Source organism: Lipophrys pholis (assembly GCF_963383615.2).
Source record: "Lipophrys pholis genome assembly, chromosome: 11".
Lineage (NCBI taxonomy): Eukaryota > Metazoa > Chordata > Actinopteri > Blenniiformes > Blenniidae > Lipophrys > Lipophrys pholis.
Genome location: NC_137631.1, coordinates 15,510,129 through 15,533,690, shown reverse-complemented (window position 1 = coordinate 15,533,690; position 23,562 = coordinate 15,510,129). Strand labels below are relative to the sequence as shown.

Sequence of the window (23,562 nt, the reverse complement as noted above, 5' to 3'; positions counted from 1 at the left end):
ACACAAAAAAAAACCTAAGAAACAATGCGTAGAAGTGTGAGAAAAATGATGTCGAAGAAATAGAGAAAGACAATGAAAGAGATGATTACAGACACAAGGTGAGGCAGCCTGGAGGAGGAGATCAAAGAGCAATGAGAGACAGGAGTGAGACAGTGATGGAGGTCACCAGGCGGTGGTGAGGAAGGATCAAGAATAAAACGGACTCACAGGGAACAGTGCGGAGGTAGAGGTTGTCTCTGATGATCTGCTGGTGGTCGTGGTCCACTGAGCCCTTGGAGAAGCGCAGGTTGAGGTAGTGCCGCAAATCTTTGTCAACCACCCCCCCTAAACAAATACACCAGGAGAGAGGTTAGTGTTTGCACTCAGATGAAAACACACAGAAAGCTGGCAGGTGACACTTTGGTAAAGTGACAGACACAGAAGTTATTAAGTATTAAAATGAGCTCCGTAATAACATTAAGAATTTTTCTTCTGGGAACAAACAAGTGGTAGTCTGACCGGGAGGCCAACTCTTAAAGACTAATGCTCTGTAGACCAAGTGCTTTTGGACTGTAGTGTTTAAAGTTTCCAAAAAGACTAAACCTGTAAGAGTATATTTGGGATAAGTGTTCGCTAATTCATGCAAAATATATTTGCAATATTTAATAGTAAAAAATTTTACTTTTGAGATGCTGAAACAAAAATATGCAACTTGTCCCAACTGATAAAATGTAATTGTCCTCTACAGACAAGTCACGAGACAATTATATATATATATATATACATATATATATATATATACACACAAATGAAGAATAAGAGAAATGCAGATTGATGCTTTTTTATTGATCCACCCTAAAAAAAATCCTCTATTGATTAAATTTGTTTCCAAAGAAATTATTGATTAATCCCACTGTAGATTCAAAAAAAAAGTCAATTTTTAAAAGGTAGTATTCACAGTCTGCAGAGAAGTAGCCATCACAAATATATATATATATATATATATTAGGCTTCCTTGGTCAGCAGCAAAAGGTGGAAATTGTATGTTAAGGGTTTCATAAGACAAAATAAAAAAATATATATTCCGCCTTTAACTGAGGTAAAATGGCTTAATCAGGTTGTCAGCTCAGAATGATTTTCACACCAATGCAAAACAGAAGAGGCTACACGCTGACACACACACACACACACACACACACACACACACACACACACACACACACACACACACACACACACACACACACACACACACGCACGCACGCACACACACACACACACACACACACACACACACACACACACACACACACACACACACACACACACACAGATCATGGTAATTGTGTAAACCAGTGATCCCCTTGAGGCTAAAAGTGTGGTGTCAGCAGGTTGGGTGACAAAGGCTACAGAGGACAGGAGCTCAGACCTCTTTGCTTCTGCCTCTCTGTCTGTGTTGATTATTTGCTGTACAAGCTGTCTTGTGCAGTAAAGCCGGAGACTAAGAACAGGCCAACATATCTGTGTGGCACTTGCTGTATGATAATGGCCATGAATAGTTTCTCCTCCCTTCATCTTAAACCAAAGAACCCCAGGAGGGTGAGAGGAGGAGCTCTGATTTTCCACGCAGCATTCAGTATGCACAAATGGCCACTTCCGACAGCGGGAGGGATGAGGTTACATGCCATGCATTTACAAATGACAAACATGTCCTCTCACTCATGCATACTCCAGTGACCTCCTGCCAAACTGAGACTACAGTGTTCGGCCTACCATTTAAGATCAATTCAGCGCCTGCCTGCCAAAGGCAACATATAGCTATAGAAAGGAAACTCTACACAGAAAACCTGGTGCATACAATACAGGCATGTGCATCTCCGACACAAATGTCTGTGATTTGGGGATTATTAATCCTTTCAGACCAACATCTTATGTAAAGTGACACCATTTTAGCAAGGCTGTGAACTGCTTCACAAACAGCAACAGCAAGAGGAGAGGAGAGGAGAGGAGAGGAGAGGAGAGGAGAGGAGAGGAGAGGAGAGGAGAGGAGAGGGCCAGGAAACAAAGGAAGACAGGATAAAGCCTTGATTAACATTAAGACTGTGGTGGTTTTCAGACGGGCAAACATCACATCACACGGCTGTGTGTTGCATAGGCCACACATCTCTGACATGCACGAACGCCGACACACACACATATTGATGCATGCACACCGATACATGCCAAGAAAGAGAACGAGAGACAGACAGACAGACAGACGAGAGAAAGACAGTGCAATCCAGACACCTCATCAGCAGCTGGCCCAGATGTTGACAAGAACAGTTCTTTCTCCACAGGTATATATCCACAGACAGCCTGTCCTCCCAGGCGTCCTCTAGCTTTGCAAGCAACCACTGCACATCTTCTGCTGCCTCAGTGAAACCCCACTCTCTCCCTTCTGGCTCTGCTGCTCCGCCGCTGCTCCGGCACACAGCGGCCGGCTGCAGCCAATATTAATCCTCAGGAAGAAGTCGGGTACGGGGGGATGGGAGAGGAAGGGAGACGCGAACGGATGGAGAGAAACGACGATCATCGGCAGAAAAAAGGAGAAGGAGATGTGCCAGTGGGAAGCCGGGCTCCACACAACCTGCCAGCGGATTGGCCAGACAGCTTCCACAGTCTTGCAGCAGCCCCTATCTTCTGCTGCTGTTACTGCACTGGAGAGTTGTGCATTTGTGTGATGAGCACTTATGTGTTTTTGTGTGCAAGACACTAAAAAACAGAGAGGGGAGAGAGAGAGAGAGAGAGAGAGAGAGAGAGAGAGAGAGAGAGAGAGAGAGAGAGAGAGAGAGAGAGAGAGAGAGAGAGGTGACAGTTACCATGTTAATGCGTTTGAAAGCCTTTGTAGACGTGTGTCTGTAGTTTTTGCGTTTGTGCGCAAGTGCACCCAGATGCTCCCTGACATTCCTCAAATACTCTGCGTCGCCCACCAGATGCTCTCCCTGTTTGACCTTGTGTTAACGTCACAGACTGGAGAGAAACGCAGCAGCAGCAGCAGCATATGTCACACTGAGGTTACACACACTTATACACATGCCGAGGACTGATGAGCTCACAGCTGCAGACGCCAGGAAAGATGCCTTGAGCATCTTCTACAGCAAGGTTCGGTCAAAATACAAGACGTAAACAAACATCAACACAGAGACTTGCACATGATATGAGCACTGAGCTCAGGGCATAGCTGAGTCTGGAGGAGGGCTGTTTCTATCAAGCTTTATTTATTTATTTATTTTAAAGAAGCTTTATGTGCATAACTGTTCAAACAGAACAAATTTAGCAACCTCAGACTTAAACTTGATGCTGTATAAAAGGCCCATAATATTCAATATGCATCACAGCCAACTCATTTTGTGGCTGGCTGCTTCAACAAAGTAGTAAGTTATAGATTTCCCAAAATTGTAGCACCCCAAGAGGAAAATGATGACAGTGCAATCAATCACAAGCTCATCAAGGCAGACAGGATTAGTCAGTGCAGGTACTGCCCCGTATCATATTCATCAATACTGACTGCCCACCAAATTGTCGTCAAGTGATCTGCAAAAAACAAAAAAGAAAGTTACAGATCACATGGTGACATTTCTGTACGATGGCCCATTGAAGCAATCTGTCCTCCTCTCAGGAGGCACAGCTCATGATGTCATAGCTGATACTTTCTCTAAAGTAGCGGCACACCAAGTGAGGAGGTGTCCCAAATCAGTCCTTCAGAACGATTTTTTTGTTGTTTTATTACTTTAAATATGGCCCATAAAACTACACTATGAAAAAGAGGTAGCATCCTGCTACCAAGTCTACAAATTATTGCACCAAAGAAATATAGTTAGGAGATTGAAAAGCAGTCGGTGATGATGTGAAATTATGATAATAAGATGTCAAGAATGTTAATATAAAGCTCATGACTGACTCTTATTAGGGAGCAGCGAATGAAAGAACAAGCAGATGAATTCAGACACAGCCAGGGCCTCTCTGGGCCTGTCCGCTGAATTTATCTGTCCAATATCTCGTAAATATGTGTCTGTTCTGTTACTGCTGGGAGAGTTAAATGAGGTCCTGCTGAGTGTTTAGGATGCTGCTGGGATCCAAATGTGGGCAGAGCGGATTCTTTACAATATGAGTGATGGCATCCCCATATATTTAGCAAGAAATCTAGCTTTCCACTTCTACAGAATAATTGTTTTACAGACTGAGATGTATAGATCGTCAGAGGCGTACACAACATAATCTGCTGTCTTTGTCGCTTAGCAACACAAACAAATGTTCACACAGCTGTTGATTTACCTCACACTACATCCCCATACTGAAGAGCGACATTGGAGTACTGATTCAAAGTAAGTAATTTAATCTTGAGTATGGACTCCAATCGTGCTTTCAAAATATGGAAATTTAAAAATGTAAAAATCCAGAGACTGAAATTCTTCAAATACAGCGGTAGGCTGCAGCCAGAATTAAAATGGACCATGCATGTTACAAAATAACACAACACATCCAAATTAGGTGACTGCTATGTGTGTCTTTGCCTGTGTGCTTGCACAAGAGAAAAGCAGCAGACATTCACATAAAGCTTCCCTGGCAGAAACAGACAGTGTCAAATGAGGACAAGAAAATGTGAGTATTTGCTTTGGTGGCGCGTGTGACTATTAAAATAGGGCAGGAGGAAGATAAAGTTGGGTTGCTGGGACACCTTGGGACACCCTGCGCCTGACCAACATCAGCAGTAGAAGATTAGATCAGCTTGTGGCCAATTATTGTTAATTCTGTAGCGGCTCCACTGCTTAAGTCATTTGATTAATGTGCTCACCTTGAACCTCCACAGTAAAAGTCCGTATTTAAACACTTACTTCAACATGTCACAACAATAATCAAGATTTTATATCTGCTCATCTCAATTTCATGTTGGAGCAACAGGTTGTGAAACTTAATTAGGCTGATCTCATTAAAAATTGTGTTTATAAATTTAGCAGCTACCACTGACACTTGTATTTCGGGACTTTTTGCTTTGCAACAGCTGGCAACAGACTTAAAATAACTCCCTATGTTGCACTAATCTATGATTTTACATACAAATGACAGAAGCAAACTTATTAGGATTTTATCAGTGCATACATTTATAATTCATATCCTAGTTATCTAAGTTAACATCATGTGAGACTAGTAGATATTCCAGGACATAGTGGAAAATAAGCAAGGTGCCCCCTGGGCAGGTTAATCAATCAAACCTCTGCCTCTCAATAGTGTAAAAGGTAAATGGCTGCCCAACTGTCATGTAGCCCCCAGCACTCGTTGGAGCCACAGATGTCGCCAGACACCAGCCCCTCTTTCCTGCTTGAGTAGACTTCGAAAACAGCGCAGTGGGAAGTTGGAGATATTTCCTCCCACCAAACCAGTGCGATTCATCAACACTTTCACTGAGGAGCTGAAAACAAGGTAGCGTGTAAATTCAATTTAATTCAAATATTATTGTCATGTGCACATCAGAAAAAACATGTGTACAACGATAATCTTTCTCTGCTGATCACTGAGAATATCAGCAGTAAAAACAGCATGTTAGACAATCTACGACTACAATCAACTCAAGTTTTTGTATACAGAACTATGACTGCTGCTGACCGTGGCGCTGGTCATATTCGGGCCAGTTGGACATTATTTACCCAGAGACACTGTGATCTGTCCTGGTCTGAGATGATTTTTGTACTTGTATATAAATCTTACTAGACCGACAACTCAATTCCCGATCGCTCTTGAATATGGACATTTGTCGGCGCCACCTTTCATGTAACGTCACGCAGTCCAACTTGCTGTGGTACCACAGTGAAAAAACTCAATGTCACACAGGAAGATGCAAACTTGTGCAAGAGTTAATACTGCAGTCTGTATAAGTCATCTTCTACACCACTATGTGAAGTGTGACAGCAGGTCTACACAAGAGCTACGATCCACACAAACACCATGTATGTATGACCTAACCACTAATTCAAAATGATAATTAAGTTCATATACTTGATTCCTAGTGTGTCACCAGAGCTACCAAATGCTGAGGCTGCAGACTGGCTCTGGTGTCCCTTCAATGGAGCTCCTGTGATTGATCTTAATTATGACTGCTCGCAGCAACAAGTAGGACTGACATGACCTCCATCATTGTTACTTACAGCAGCTGCAGTTTTCACGCTCGCCCCGAGCAGAAAAGCTGAGCTTCACAGAAGATTTGGATTTCTATTCTCATAGCTTCTTCTCACAAATATAAAAGGAGGTTCAGTTCAGTTCAGTTCAGAGAGACAAGCGCTAAATGGATTGGAGAAACACCGCGTTTCACAGTAGGGATTTTCAATTAGCCACAAAAATGCATACATGGCATGATAATGACAGTAATTATCTTTGCACATGTGAAACTTACAACAACAATTAGGTTGTAGCTCCATGTTTAATGCGCTAGTTCTAAAGTAATAGTGACATCCTGTTCAAATTCAGAAGTACAACAAATGAAGGAGGTGTGTAAGGCAGTAACGACAGAACGGGTCAGTACATCAGCTTGTTCACCTCAAGCAGAACCAATCAGCTGAGGTTGACGTGAGTCTGTCTGTAAGCCAAGCAGACAGAATTCAAGAAAACTGCCACGTTTATATGAACGTGAAAAATCACACCTCTGTGTTCTTAAGATTTAACTCTTGCAGTATTTCAGGGCTATCGCCCCTGCAGAAGCAACCAAAGATATCAAGATGTTAATTTACAGCCGTTTCGAACACCCTCAGTCGTACTATAGCCGGAATGATAATAATTGAACTTTCCTCCTGCAGGCAACTAACGGAATTGTTAATCCTGCCCTCACCGCCCCCAGCAGGTCACGCTCACACTCCAGCACCTGTCAGTTTATGTTGATAAGCCGTCCTCCTCAAAACAGCATCTAGCCGGAGGTCAAGCCAAGCAGCATACAAACTTCACGCACGGAAGAAGACGAGAGAGCAGATATTCCTCAATTAACACAGCAAAGCAGGTCTCAGCTGCCTGAGCTGCACCCATTTATCTCTGCTCTCTCTTCTGCTTTAATACCACACTGACATCATCCTCTCTTTGCATTACATTCAATCCATCAAGCATAATACAAGATGCCTGATTGTAATCAATGAATAAACACACCTTCTAAGCCACCTGTTCTTCACAATATTTGGATTTGTATGTGGCCTGTATCTGAACCCTGTTATCTAAGACTCTAATCAGTTTTTTTTGTTATATTTGCACAAGCCTATTTTATATTCAGCAACTAATGAGTTTAATGAAGGAAGAGCAAATTAATTATGAATTAATCTGTAGGATAATTTCTTAATTAAAGTGTCCATCACAATCTACTGTAGCCCAGGTAGTAGCATCCTCTTTTTTTAATGTCCATCTATTTCTCTTCTTTATCTGTTAAGTGAGCGTTGCAGAAACTGCAGGCGATTACAGCAAACACTGACACTGGGTGAATTACAGGATTTGGCCAGGACACAAGCCTGTTCAACACTGAGCTAACACACACAGACAGGCAGGGAATCATTCACGACTACGGGCAACATGTACTGTATGTATTTAGATTGTGGCAGACAACCAGAGAACCAAAACAAGAGAGCCAAGGTACAAGAAAATCATGTAAACTCTACAGACTAAACATGAAAAATGCAGAGATCATAAGAACTAGGAATCCCCACATATAAGCAAATGTTTGATATATTTGGTTTTGTGAACTAAACTTTGTAAATATTGTGAATTTAGCTGGAAATCCTGCTTTTCTCGTTTTGATATTTTATCTTTCTTCTTTCCTCCCTCTTACCACTTTTATTTATTTTCAATTTCTTCTTATGTTGCATTTACCGTGTCTTTGTTTGCTCATATTATCACTGAGTCAACTCTTCTGTGGAGCTTTTTCAACTGGAGCAACCTGCATGAAAGGCGCTACAGAAATAAACTTTGAATGAAATTCATTTCTTTGAACGTTGACTAATCCACATATCTCATGTAAAATTGTATTCAAGTCTGAAATGTCTCAGTAATGGCCTGACATACTTGTAAATCTACTGATTTGATTCAGGCTTTGTTCTGTGCTGCATATTTTCTTTCTCCTCAAGTGGAGCTGTTTGTATGAATACTGGAGTGAGGTTTGAAAGACAAGCATATAGATAGAGGCCAACAGGAGCCATTTTGTTTGATTTGGGTAGGCATAAATAGGTCTGACATGCCCACTCTCTCAGGAGGCCGACACTGGAGGGAAACAGTCTCGCCAGACTGATTCTCGTGAGTGTGTCTCCTCAAAGTTAAACTGCGAAACTCTTAAGAGCAAAGAGCCTTGGGGAAGGGGGGGGAGGGGTTGTTGCTGTGAAGCGGTGATGAACCCGAGCGGTTGTCATGGAGAAGTAAGGGAAAAATACTTGTTGATCGATTTCTTTCTCGTACTCCCACAAGAGGTTACAAAGGTTACAGAGCTGCACCTCTGAAAAACACACTTGTGAGTAAAATGAAGGAATATATGATCCCTGGATTCCTCCCAGCTCTCCTCGAGATGCAAATCATTCAAGCCTCTGACCTCCACACCTTTAACACAATACCGTGATAAGCCAGGACCAGGGTCAACAGGTACACAAACACTCCAGACCTCAAACTCAATTTCTACAGTTTAATCATATAACTGGGAAATCAACGTGAAGTGAATCTGAAACTAAATTTATTTTATTGAAAACCCTTTGACTTTACGTATAGTGTAGTTATTATTGATATGTCAACATCATATGTCGACATCATTTTTCAATTTCAGTTCGATTTCAATCAACCAGACAACAACTCCCAGAGTTTCATATCAGTGCTAAGCGAGTATGAATTCATTCACAAAACCCCAGAAATTCATCATTATTTTGATATCAGTGTGTGTGATGTACATATCGCAAATTAATTAATAATATGTTTTAATGCAATGTGCATTTAGGCTATGGTAACTTAATATGAAAGAATAGTGTGATTAATAGTAATTCATTCACAAACATTGTGCAATTGACTAATGTTTTCCAATTGGATTGACAGTTGTAATTACAAATGCAATGCAATTACAGAACATAGCAATCCAACTTAAATAAAGATCAAAGTTATTAATAACAAACACAAGTAAATTTGATTTGAAAACCTGATTAACCTGATTATATTTTTGGGGGAACCTGTGCTGAGGAAGCTTTAAGGCACAAGTTGAGAGTGGAGGGGAAGTGGAAGGGCTGTTGTTGGAAAGTGGAGTCCCCCAACAGTTCAGGATTGTGTTCTTCAAGAGGATACTGCTAGGAAGTGTGTTTTTCACCGAGCTCACTAAATTTGCACAGCCAAACTACGAAGCCAGATCCCAAAGCCAATTCTCATGCTGCGTTATCTCTTTCTTCTATCACTCGATTTTCCCATCCACACACCCGTGGAAGTGGCTTCTAGGAATGCTTCCACACTGATGGAAGCAACTTGGGGTTGAATGAACAGGCTGAGAGGAGACTGAAAGGCCAGATCAGCTGAATTTGCAAATCATTTTCAATATATGGGCCCAATCCTGGCCAGTCATAGAGCCAGGTTTGGGCCCTTTGCCACATGTTTCATACTGACAGCCAACCATCTTTCAGAGGGTTTTTCCCGTTTTTAAAAACAACCTTTCTTCTACTGTTTCAGAATTTTTTTACAAAGAGAAAAAAACAGCAACTGCTGAGACAAACTACCAACATGCAGATAGCTCATATAAAGGTAAATAATAAATAAGAGGTGCATCATCAGATATAGGATAATGACATTGTTACTTACAGTTGAACATCTTTCTTGTTGCTGTCAGGGGGACTGAGTTAGAGTAAGAGAGCTGCCTCACACTTAAGACAATGCTAATGCTAAGCTAATGCTCACTCACACCGGACACAAATAATACATTTAAATTACATTATTATTATTATTGAAATGAATAAGAAATGTTTACATTATTATTGTTGTTATTGTTGTAATAATAACAACAACAACAACCATAATAATAATAATAATAATAATAATAATAATAATAATAATAATAATAATAATAATAATAATAATAACAACACTGTTAACACTGTGGATTACTGGATGAGGCATTTTGGATGGGGTTTGCATGTTCTTCATGTGCCTCTTCTCACAAATGAAAAACCTGTTTGTAACCATCGATCCATCTCCTGTACTGCTTTATCCAACCTGGGCGCTGAGGCCTGTCTGGTATGACTACATGGGAAAGTAATGGCATATACTGTTCCTGTTTAGTTGTTTTTTTTGCATGTTTATATACTCCAGTAACTCTTAATTTAAAGAATGTCACCATGAAGCTCTGCAGAAAGAAAGAAAGAAACTGAGTGGATAAATGTGACCACCCTCTTATCGTTAACTATTATTCATTCAGCATTTTGTGTGAGTTTCCTCCAAAAGTTCAAAGAGAACTGTATTTTTGAAGCATCATGTGTTTGTTTTTTCTCTGCAGTCAAATGTCATTTCAATGTCACACAAAAGTAAAATGACATTTCTGCACTTGATCCTATCTCATTTAAATTGATTTCCTCGGAACTGGATTTGTTTATCATTTGTTTACCACCCTCTGTTCTACCTCTATTGTTTTCCTCCCCAAAATAATTCCTCCTTCTCTGATTTTACTGTTTTGGTTCTGTTTCTATTTGTCCTCTCTGTTGCTCCTCTGTCCCGTCTGACATTTGTTTTTCCTTTTTTGTCTCTCTCTTTCCATATCTTTATCCACCTCTCCAGTGGTCTGTTTAACACTACCCTGATCTGACCTAGTCTACTTTTTCTTGTTTAAGAGTCCCAATTAGGGTTCGAGGTGGCCTCAGCAGGCCCTTTGAAGCGAGAGAGAAAAGCAGAGAGGCTGAGAGTGTGAATGATACTATATACTGTGGGTGCTGATTGTTTCTGCATGTGGGTGTACTGTGAAGGCCATTTAGTTGTGGATGAAGTATCTGTTTCCAGTATTCCTAATGGTGTTATTACAGCAGACAGCAGGGCCCATTATTAATAGTAAATGACAGAACCTCTCTCCTAAAGGTCTTAATATTGATTCCCCCACCCACCCACCCTTATTCTCAGACTAGTCTTAATGATGATGTTTCTCTATGCCTTCTCTAAAGCGTCGTAATCAAGACCAGACACACATTTACAACCTCTGAGTCACTGCAAAGAGAAACAAACGCGCACTACAATTGAGACTTCAAGATTGAAAGAGGGGGGGTTATAGGAATTGCCATCCCCCTCCTCATTGCAGCAGGCAAATTAATCCCTCATCCTTCCTCACCTCTCACACTCACGTTGATGAGATGAATACAGGTGGACACGAGAGGGTGTGTTTTTGTGTATACGGTGGCTCCTCTGAGGAAGTGTTTGTCACTCCTGATTGGGCTCAGACTATCAAGAACAACAGGCAGAATGCATCTCAAAGTGAAGCAAAACACCAACCTCAGGACATTAAAATGAAAAGGGGGCTCAAATAATTGGCATAATACATAAAATTGTGAGGGTTGGAAATAAAATAGAAGCAGGATATAAAGCAGCAACAGAAATCAGTAAGAAACTCAGTCTGGGGGCTCTGCAGTCAATAACCTGGAGGGTTAGAACCCAGCATGGGTGTGTTACCAGTCAATGCAAAAAATATTAATTGTGGCTATACGGCTGAGAGAGGGCCACCTTCTGAGCAACGTAATGATTCCCCTTTTCAATGCATCACTTGGCTGCTATGGTCTGATAGTCTAATAAAGTCTGTCTGTAGTGATTAAGGGGCCCTTCATGCTGCTAAATGCAAACTGAAATGAACTGAATTTAACTCAACTGTACTGACCTGATTGCCCCTTTCTTTTCCACCATGACAAGAGGTGAGCATGAACTACATGAACAAGAATATAAAACCCATCCTGAACTCAAAGTCTGTGAGAAGAGGCTATAACTCTCGTCCTAAAAAACTTAACCTCACGAAGTTGACATGCTGTTCTGACTCATTAACGCAGCAATTTCATTTAGGTCATCACCACATATCATTATCATCGGAAAATCCCACAAATTTAATTATGGTAATTATAATAAACTTCATATCTTCCAAATACGGATGTCACCTCTGATGTGAAAATAACATTTTGTTTAACTGCTAATAACACACATTATACCCTCCATCTTGGCCCTCAAAAGTGTGAATTCGACACGTTCATCAATGATCTCTAAAGAAAAACAAACAAAACGTCCTTGTTCAAATTTGAGCAAATTTCTCAAAGAGAGATTCATCTCTCTCTGTTGACACTGAAAACTGTGGACATTTCCGGTTAAACAGAAAACAGTTGTTTATGTCTTTTAAGCCCGTAAATGTGACAAAGAAATACACCAGCATCATTTCAGAATAGACCTTGATACCTTTAGTATCCCAACTGGATCTGCAGTTTAGTTAGACATTTTTAAAATTGATGTAAAATGTTGTACTTTGAAATAAAATTTCTGTCTGATCTTGTAAAATCCTCAAAACAACCTCTACTCCTTGTCAGTCAATTAAGTTTAGAGAATCTATGAATATGTAATGTTCTGACTGGAGCTTAAATTATGTGCAAATTCTCAAAGGTAAAGGTTTTGAGGTTTTGGGGGATAAAAGCACCCGCTCAATGAAATAGTGGAGTTAAATGAAAATGACACTTTAATCAATGGCTAAAACATTATGTACAACTGCAGATAAATGCAAATATCCAAGCAGTTAAAGACATGGCTGCCGCCAAATGCATTTACAGTAGGTATGTACTACGTTGACCATGTCTACCTATTATGTAGACATGGGCAATGTCTTCTGCTTGAGTTTAAACTGAGCATTATAATGAGAAAGGCAAATATTTATAAAAAAAATACAAATAAAATTTTAAATAAAATCACAAACACACAAAAGCTTTAACATGCTATTTTTATTTATTTTTTAAGTAGCCTATGCACTGCCAGGAAGTGTATAGCGGTGACATGGAAGTGTGACTCTCATCTCCCCATAGCTAGATGGTTAATGGAGATGAAAATATGTATTGTACTTAAAAAGATTACTTACACCCTGATAAATGAATACAACATCTTTCTGAAGATTTGGCAGCCCTCTTTGACCTACAATAAAAGTCTGTTGACACCTACATCAGACTTATTATAAAAATCACCTGTATCGACATTGCCTCCCATTTTATGTTCTATTGATTTGAGTGTGTGTGTGTGTGTGTGTGGGGGGGGGGGGGGGGGTATGTATTTTTTGTTAAAATGGAAAATGTTAAATTAAAATGCAGTATTCCCATATATATATACATACACCAAATCATCCAGGGATCAATAATATTTAGGAAATTATTAGCAGCAATTCAATCAATTGCTATATCAAAACAAAATGTGAAAAGACAAAAAAAACAACAGGAAAAGACATATTAAAAAGACACACTTTAAACCCAGTTATAAACCAAAATATTGCTATTTTTTTTAATATATATCTGTCAGATAATAATGTTTTATTTTTTAGAACAATAAAACGCAAACAGGAAGCGAAAGGTCATTTAGCTGACGTCGCTTCGGCGTCATCACCGTGCGCCAGTGCAGGAATGGAACATCAACAGCGGACAGTAACACGCAGAAAAAACTGCAGATTTGACTGATTTTTACAGTTTCCACTCTTAGCGGGGCTCTATCGGTTCCCTTTCCGCCCCGGGTCGCCTGAGAATGGAGGAAGACGCTCTGCGGCTGCCGCCGGAGCTCTGGGTCAGCGTGTTCAGTTACTTGAGCACGGAGGACAAACACACAGTCCGCCTCTGCAGCCGCAACATGAGGCGGCTCGTCGACCACCCGTCCCTCTGGCGGGACCACACCGCCACCTTGTCCGACATCCGCCGCTACACGTTCGGCTTCTGGGACACCCTCACGCGCCGCAGGCTCACCCGCGTCGCAGTGCGTCATCTGCGGCGCAAAGAGTGGCGGCGCCTCGTCAAGTTCCTGCCGTCGCTCACCGCCATCGTTTTCGTGGACGGAGGCCGGGTCTACAAGGAGAAGTACCTGGAGAACCTGTCCCAATTCCCCGAGCTGCGGGACCTGGTGGTGCGTAACGCCGCGTTCGAGGAGCCCATGCTCGGGGAAAGCGTGAGCGTGCAGCTGCGGGAGCGGCTCACGCACCTGAGCGTGTGCAACGTGCGGCTGCCGTGCACCGAGGACTTCATCAACGGCGTGTCGCTGATGGCCAACCTGCGGTACCTGCTCTTTCACCAGCAGGGCGAGGGCTACGGGCTGGACACCGTGAGGCCGGTGCCCTGCGCCGTCTTCCACAACCTGCTGCTGAGCCTGAAGAAGCTCAAGCATCTCTCCTGGGGGATGAGGGGCGAGCCGCCCGAGCCGCTGCCCGACGACTACTTCAGCCCGGCGGACCCCAACCATCCAGGAGCGTTTCGGTACGGCGGCCCGGAGCTGACCAGTCTGGAGCTGGTGGATTACCCAGAAACCATCTTGCCAGAGAACGCCTTGAGGAGTCTGACCTCGCTGACGTCACTGACCGTGCGGTACAGGTACATCAAGGAGGGCATCGAGTGCCGTCTGCCTTCCTGGCTGAGTCCCCTGCAGCAGCTCAAAACTCTCACCATCATCGGTGGGAACTCCCTGGCCACCTACACGACGACCATCCCGCGCAGCGTGTCCCGGCTGACGCTGCGAGTGGCCATCACCTTGAAGGACATGGACTCCATCGCGCCCAAAGTGCCGGGTCTGAAGCACCTGGACATCGAGCAGAACCGCTCCAGCGGCAGCCTCTGCAGGCGCATCCCCATGCTGTTCCCTAAACTCAGGACGCTCAGGATACGGTTTTTCCGACGGGAGCCAGAAAAGGACCTGCTGAACCTCCCCCGGCTGAGGCACCTGGTGCAGTTGGAGCTGCTGGTGGAGCGCTCCTACATCCTCAGAGATTACCTCCACGGACACCCGTGGCCCAGCCCGAGCGTGCAGGCGCTGATCGACGAAGTGCGCCAGCTATCCAACAACAGGATCAACGTTATCACCGCCATGCGGCAGAGGAACCCGCTGAGGGAGTGTGACTGTCTGTGGGAGGGCGACTGAAGGGGCAGGAAGCACCAGAGGTCTGTACTGCAAAGCAGGATTAAAGTATCTGGGTCACGGCACCAATTGTTGGAGTCCAGGACTCTTAAAATTACTTTTAACAGAATCCCTATTGAAAATATACTTCCCATTAAAGGCATCACTTCTGCACGGAGAAAAAAACCAATACACGAAAACAAGACCATTACCACAAATTTCCAACCCACAGTTGGCCGAGTCGATCACATCGTGGTCGATATGTTTACAAACAAACTGGAATTTGAATCCATCAAACTGTGTTTATGTTTTGCTCACTGGTGTCATCTTGGGAAACCTGCTGCATGGGTTTCTGGGATATCAAAGATGGCTTTGCAGCAGCCCACATGAAAATGTCAACAACATTTGACTTATTCTGGCCCCAAAAAAAAAGCCAGACTTTCTCAAAGAAAGAGTATTGAAGCGACGATAATAGTCTTAAATGTTGTGAAACTGATCGTATTGTTTTTTCAGTTGCAAATGGAGATCAAGTGTTCAAAACGAATGTTGTGTACACAATGCCTCAAGAATAATGGGAGATTCTGTGGCTGCCAAGACAAACAAGTGGGGAATGTTCTGAAAGCTGGAAATATGTGTTTTTGTGAGTGTAATGATGAATTCCCTTCAGAAAGGTATTGACAACGTATTAGAGATGTACATCAACAACTAAAACTCGGTCCTACATTTTTTTTTTTCTTGTGTGGATTCTGGTAGAATAACTATGTCCACAGTCTACCCCCAGTTGTTTAATTCTTTACGTTGAATAAAAATGGTCAAAGACTGACTTGAGACTATTTCTCACTCATTTATTAAATATGGTCCGTTCTGAATGCAGCGCAGGAGTCCAGTCACGTCAAAGTGGTTCTTACCTTCACATCTGCTTCCCTCTTTATTTTTGGACATGAAATTTGGCATTGACACAAATAAATCGTGTGTGTGTGTGTGTTGTCTACCTAAAACAGCCAGTGTCCTTGTCCACTTCCACTTTCTCACAACAGTAATTCTGATAACGTCTTGAGAAAACCTTGTCTAACTGCACGTTCAGCCTTAAAGGAGATGTGAGGCTGCATTTCACATGAGCTTTTAAAAACTGGACAAGGAAGGATTAGAAAAATGTTGCATTGCCTGGTGAGTCTCAATTTGTGATACAGTTGAATGGTGGAGTCATGATTTGAAGCAATGTGTTTTAAGTTACCAGGAAACTGGACATACATGTGGATGTGTCTGTGAGTTGGTCTGTGTTAGTGTCGTCAGTATATCGTCTTTTGCTCAGTGTAGGACAGACTTGAGTTGTCTGTTCATAATATGTCCACATGAGATGGGACTTTTTTATTTTTTTCCAGTAAACAGCAGATCACAACAAAGCTCGCAGCCAAGGTCAGCAATGAAAGTCAGCTACCTTGATTGTAGTTCATATTTGTTTTAATTTTATTTTCTTACAGTTTTGTGCACTCAACTGAGAGAAAAGTTTGTCGTCTATCATTTTATATGTTCAGCCCAACTGAGACCAAATTAGGCAGTATGTGACGACGACACTAAAATTAACTTGACACTCTGGATTAGCTGATGATATGTTGTGTTGTATTAATAGAGATGAAAAGCAAAGTTTTGTACAAGTTTCTGATTGAAAAGAAGAAAACGTTTTTTGCTGAGACCAGATGACTGTCTCTCAGTACAAACTGTACCGGCAACGCGTAACAGTTTTTCCAGTTTTGGATCATTTGCCTGGAAAGATGCTCCTTCAGTGCCAAACCTTTTTCCATACTGAAACATTTTCCTCTTTAAGCGAACTAAAGCGCCTCAGTCCTCCACGGAGAGAGTCACCACTGATTTGGAGCTCGTTCACTGACAGTACTAACTGATTAGACAGCCACTGTCCTCTGCTGGTAGGAAGCACCAACTACAGTGATGAAATGATCCTAAATGCAAATGAAGCACTCTGACACATCACAGTCCTTCTCTTCCATATGACGGGAAGCTGCCTGCTGCTGCTGCAATGAACATGATTAACTCAGTGGTGGAATTTTAATTTATATTCACACAGAGCAGCTTTGCAAAGCCCTACTGAAGCTATACCAACACATTTTTGCACACGAGGAGCTAAAAAAAACGATGAGCGTTTTTGTTTTTTTTAATTGGTACTCCCCAACAGACAGAAACAAAGGTTTCCATGTTGATAAATTGATGCACACAAATTCGAGGATTCGAAGTGTGATTGTGTTGCTTACCTCATGTTCTGGGATTTTACCATGTATAATCCTGTCTATATAAATTGGCTGTAATCCAGGATATTGAGCTCAGGAATGATGACGAGCCTCTGTATAAAGTCAGGGGGGGTAGCCATTCACCTGTTTCAGTGCTGCAGCTGGAGCAGCTCCTGACGCCAGCTTCTATAATCTAAAAACTATCAGATTAGCACCACCGCACTATGTCAATGAATGAAAAGCATCCGCTGCTTTCTCCGCTGCCATGCCTGACTGAATAAGATATGATTCAGAGGAAGTGGGAGCGATGCTGTTGTTTCAGCACGGCCCGGGCTCCCTGTCACAGACACAAAGTTTGCTGCATACAAGAGGTATCGTTTTGAAAGCAAACCTCCAGTCTTGTGAAAACAGAGTGAGCGCGCACACACACAGACGACCAAGGCTGCAAATATTCAGCATATCTAAATGCGGAAAGTTGTGACGACGAGGCAGATGACCCGACTGCCTCCTTCTGTGGATGTGAGAAGCGACTGTCTCTCAGCTTACAGTGTTGTCAGTGAGCCCTCTGGGATGGAAGTCTGATTGAGGCTAAAGAAAAAGTAGGATTGACACGTACAAGGAGCTTCTTGTTTTGGTCTGGGGAAGAATGTTACTAAGTATATTTACTCAAGAAGATCACTCAGAAAACAGGACGAGAGAGTAAACAACTGTTGTAAAATCCACAGTGATAAACATTGTTTTCTACAGTTAATAAGTGGGCCGTTGTAAGGTTTTTTTCTTAATATTCACAGTAATAAAAACGCAACTTTAAAAATCAAATACAGAGACAAGATTTCAGTGGATAAACTAAAAGTCATCATCATCATCATCGCCAGCACTTTGGAGCTTTAAAATGCTCCCTGGGTGCTGCTACTGCTCCTTCGGGACGGGTGTAGAGGACAAATCACACTATATTGCTGAGTACACATGACAAATAAAGAAATTCCCAACAATGTTCACAAGATGTGGAAAATTGCAAAAACATGACATAATTGTGGAAATCAGAGTAATGTTCACATTACTTTGTGAAGATTTAAAATGTTGCATAGAATAAAGGTAAACATCACTACTGTAAGGAAAGAGTCACAATAATATTCATAAAGCTGAATAAACATTTAGATCATGATGGTGTATAATACCATAAAAATCACAATAAACATCATACTACAGCTACAAAGGAAAATCATCTCTACTGTTAAAAAAATCTGTTTATATTATGTTAGGGAGGAAAATCAATGTAGAAAAATAACTGTCAATATTGTACTATAGATTATTCTGAATAACATCACATTACATGATAAATGAAAATAACTGTTAGGATTACAGTAAACAATAACTATTATGCAACTGTAGATGTTGATAATTGTAGTATATACGATGCAATAAAATATTAGTCGATGCATCATGCTACAGGAGAGAATTGAATTTATAGTTTTACTGCTCACAAAAAAGATCACAGTAATATTGTGTACAGTCAATAACTATAATATATATATTTTTCAAGTCACAAGAACCACCATTAAACAGTGCAACTAATACCATGCCAGCATGTAAAGCCCCAAAATCTTTGTGCATCAAGGAATATGCTTTAAAATCCTATTATCTGAAGAAAAGAAAAAAGACTGAATGGTCTCAGGTCTGAATGCATCTCTGGTTTACCTACGAAGCCTCCAAACAGAGACAGGCAGGTCAGGCGGGATTACTCAGGGTTCCCAGAATATAAACCAAACAAGGTGGGGAAGCTTTTAGAGGAGACACGCCGCTGTGGAGTTATAAAGAATACATGCACATAGAAGGATGCATAAATACACTCCCCACTGGTAAAATAACCACTGCAGACACCTGAGGGCTGGTAAAACTGTCGTTACTGTTCAATGACGTTTACGATTATATTAAGTATATAACCTCCCTTTAATCCTCAGCTTTATACAGGCTTGTTTCTGCTAGATTTTCTTTCACTTGTAGTCTTATTGTCATCATTTAGTGTATCGCAGAAGCACTTTAATACTTTGGGTTCAAACCTAAAACATACTGTAGAATCTAAGCCAAGGCTTTAAGCCACTGCGATGTCACACTAAGATAATCAATGTGCTGATTATTGGAGCATCAAATGAATGAAAGTCCTAATTTTTGATTAAGCACTTTGCTTTTTTGCACTCAAGGTTATTTGTCCAAAACTTCCATATGTGTACCTGTTTCAGTGATAAAAACAAAACAAAACTGTTTCTCCTTCTGGTTGGAACACCTGACAAAACAAAGAAAAGTTCCCCCATATATAGTCCACCTGCCGATTAACTTCTGACACCCAATACACAGTGTAGCATAGATGAATAAAAGTACAGTACATTCTGCTCCCAAGACCAATAGTATGGCTAAAACTGCTGAACTGTTAGAATGATGTTTGCGTGTGTGTGTATGTGTGTGTGTGTGTGTGTGTGTGTGTGTGTGTGTGTGTGTGTGTGTGTGTGTGTGTGTGTGTGTGTGTGTGTGTGTGTGTGTGTGTGTGTGTGTGTGTGTGTGTGTGTGTGTGTGTGTGTCTGCATTATATTTTAAAAACTGTACTGACACTTTGTGCTCCAAACTTCCTGACTGTCACGCTGGCAGTCGGTTCACTTCTCTTACAATGTTGAGTCGCCTGAACTCAATTACATTCCTCCTCCTCTGTGAACACAAGATAAAGATTCTCCACCAGGTAGCTGAATGCTTACAAATACAACAAATAAAAAATAAAAAAAATGCACATATGGAAACACCAAGTGCAGATATGCCTTAAAAAAAATATTTCCACATTTAAAATGTGTCTGCGCAAATATCTCGATTTTGTGGGTGTTTCAAGATTACACAATGGGATGTGGAAACTTGTCGGGAGAGCAGGAAAGTCAGAAACTTGGATAAGCCTGCCATGTGCCAAAGGGAAGAGAGGAAAAAAAAGAAAAGAGGAATTGATTTGCACAGAGAAAGCAAAAGGTGATCCACACAAAAGAAACAAACAAACAAAGGTGGCGGCCACAGAGTACTAATGCCTACAAGAACAGACGTGGTTTTGTGCTCTCGGGCTGCAACATATTTTTTTGAATACTTACAGTATGTCTGTGTTAGCCCACAAAGAGAAGCAGGATTCAGAGCTGAGATGCTGCACACTAAGAAATGAACATGTGCATGCATATATTTTACACACTCACATTTATTTATACTCTTTTTTCAGAATACAGCTCACACACACAAATACACACACTTTTCCCCGACCCTCACACACTTCATGAATAGTCATAAAAACATGGTGTTTTTCTCAGGCAGCACCAAATGTAATCTCTTTTTCAAAATTCGACCTCGTGCACTGCATCACACAGCCTCAGTGATCCATCTTTTAAAAGGTCTGAGCAGTTACACGTTCCAACAAAACAGGCCGTATCAACATGACTAATTTCTTCTGGCAAAATAAAACGACAACTGTGTGCCTGAAAATCTGCTGGTAAATCACTTCCTGACCACAGGACATTACAGCCAGTCAACCTGCTTCTCTAAAATGAACCAAGTGAGCTCGAAAAATGGCAACTGACTTATAAACTTGATCCTTTTATGACTGGGGGAGAGTCATGTCGAGGCTTTCCATTCTTAAAGGACCTACATTTACTCCTTTGTAGTCACATTTCACACTCAAAAAGTCCACATCTATCTACATTTCACAAACACATGCTGCAGCACAGCTCGCCCCATGCAGTGTCTGCAGCACAGCTCGCCCCATGCAGTGTGTCCACAGTGAGGAGAATTACATTGACCTAATTCACTTAACTGGACCAGTTAGATATCTGGTCATTGCCTGGCTGAGCTTGAGTTTGATCCTCTGAGCCGAGCTCCAGCAGCTTCTAGCCTCAATAAAATCATCCTCCGCCTCTGACAGAACTCATCTCCTGGTGAGTTATTAATACCAACAGAGCAGACAGGATGTTATGCACTGATTCTTCAAGCTTCTCATCAACAAAGCGACAAGAGAGCAGAAGAAGGTCGGCTTCTCTCCCTCTGCTCCATCTGTCCCTCCGTACTGTACCCACATTAAGACGAATGCCAGGACTTGGACAGCAGACTCAGAAGAGTTGACAACTCGAACAATTCCTGAAGGTCGAGACATTAAATGCTAATCATACAGCAATTACACAATATAATGCTACAACAAAGCCGACGCTTGACGATGTGTAATGCAGGCAATTTAATTGCCCTACATAGACAGTTTTTGTTTTTTTTTAGATTTGTGCTTAGTAACATTCACTAAACAACGCCTCCAAACAGTAACTAACCAGTCTGAGCCTAGCAACCATGAGGAGGCATGGATGTCCTGCCAAGCTTTGGATTTCATCACGTACCGCCATCCAGAACTTGATTTCTCTGGAGTTTGGAAGTGAGCGTCTTGGTTTAGTCATTCCAAAAACAAAAACAATTTGACAAAGTGGTCCAGTGAATTGAACAAATTGGGTGCTTTTGTGAGGCCAGTTGAACCCGGACAGCCTATCTGACCAGTTCCCACCATAGTAACTTGCTCCCAAAAGAAAAAAGCTTTCTGAGCATTACGTTGTCACATTGAGTTACAGAAAGAGCGAAAAGGAGCAAAGATGCTGCCGTGTCAGATTTAAGAGGAATGATAACATCCTTGTCCTGCTCCTGATTTGCTTCTTAGGGAAGTTTACACTTCAACGCTCGCGCCAAAACTTGTGCTTGCCAGCTGGGCTGATTGCTCCTCATCGTGATCTGTTTCTTTTTCTAAAGGTTAAATATGCAGCAGGTCTGTTGTCCGACATGTCAAAACATAAATCCGACGACTGTGTTTCCGCTCCGTGCGTTTTACTATTGTGAAGACAGAGAAAAGTTTGATGTCAGAGTAAAAACATTTTGCGTTTAATGATTTACGGTCATCGCTGCACACAGAATGCACAGTGATGTATCGGTTAGCACCAGTGCCTCATTGCAAGATACTCAATTTGAGTCCAACTTGGGCTTGTGAGTCTTTCTGAATGGAGTTTGCCTGCAGTGCCACAGTCCAAAAACATGCATTCCATGTTAAGTCTGTGTGTGTGTGTGTGTGTGTGTGTGTGTGTGTGTGTGTGTGTGTGTGTGTGTGTGTGTGTGTGTGTGTGTGTGTGTGTGTGTGTGTGTGTGTGTGTGTGTGTGTGTGTGTGTGTGTGTGTTTATCCTGTGATGAACTGATGTGATACAACACTTGTTACAGTAAGAAGAGACTGATAAGAAATACTAAAAACTATTTCAAACTTCGGAGAATATCGAGTTAACATAACACATTTTGTAAAGTACCTGTATTGGGTTGTTTTTTTGACAAATGTTTATATATTTGGCATATTTGGCTGATGCATTGTAATCTAAAATTTATAAAAAAGAAAAACCCAAAAAACAAGCTTTATAGGAACTGATTCATTGTGATTTTCACAGCAAGAGCTACCAGAAACAAGACAGAAAGGAAAAAAGACACTGGATTGATTTTCACCCATTTCACCGAGTCTCTTTTTTTCACACCTCCACCGTACTCTTCTCTTGAGACTCCACCTCACTTTCTCACTGACACACACACACACACACACACACACACACACACACACACACACACACACACACACACACACACACACACACACACACACACACACACACACACACACACACACACACACACACACACACACACACACACACACACACACTTATTCACACTTCGCTCCTCTCCATACTGTTCTAACACCTCTCTGCAGTGAAGATCTTCATGGCACTTCTATAAATCTGCCTCACTGAGCCTGAGCAGCCGTTTGCACTTCACCCGTGCTCTCTGCTGATGAGAAGGCGAACATGACAGAGATCTACAGACAGGTGACAAATTGAAAGGAATAACCATGAAGGGAAGGGTGTCACAAATGCAGATGTAACATTGAATCATGCCCTGAAGCCTGTATAAAAATATTGAGGAGACTCATTTATTTCAGATTTTCTATTGAACTGCCAATTAAAAAACAAATTAGTTGTGGGGACTGATCTGGCAGGAGCTTCACTCACACATGACACTCAAATGTGTAAAATAAAAGTGACTTACTGTAAGAAATCTTGATCATGAGACCTGATGAAATCCATATATAATAAGGGGTTGGTAGTAGGACCTTTGCAATATCCTAGTAGTGACGATAACAGTGATGTG

At 41.6% G+C, this 23,562-nt stretch overlaps 1 protein-coding gene across 1 annotated transcript in view; it reads right to left on the bottom strand.

The window, feature by feature from the left end:
• The window catches only part of magi2b (membrane associated guanylate kinase, WW and PDZ domain containing 2b), a gene marked incomplete at its 5' end in the record, with an annotated part of 90,130 nt that overhangs the window by 60,618 nt on the left and 5,950 nt on the right, over nucleotides 1-23,562 (bottom strand). Inside the window, one exon of the mRNA XM_080475941.1 lies at nucleotides 208-324. Within this exon, the coding sequence (XP_080332067.1) occupies nucleotides 208-324 (117 nt within the window). The remainder of the gene's footprint in view (nucleotides 1-207; nucleotides 325-23,562) is intronic.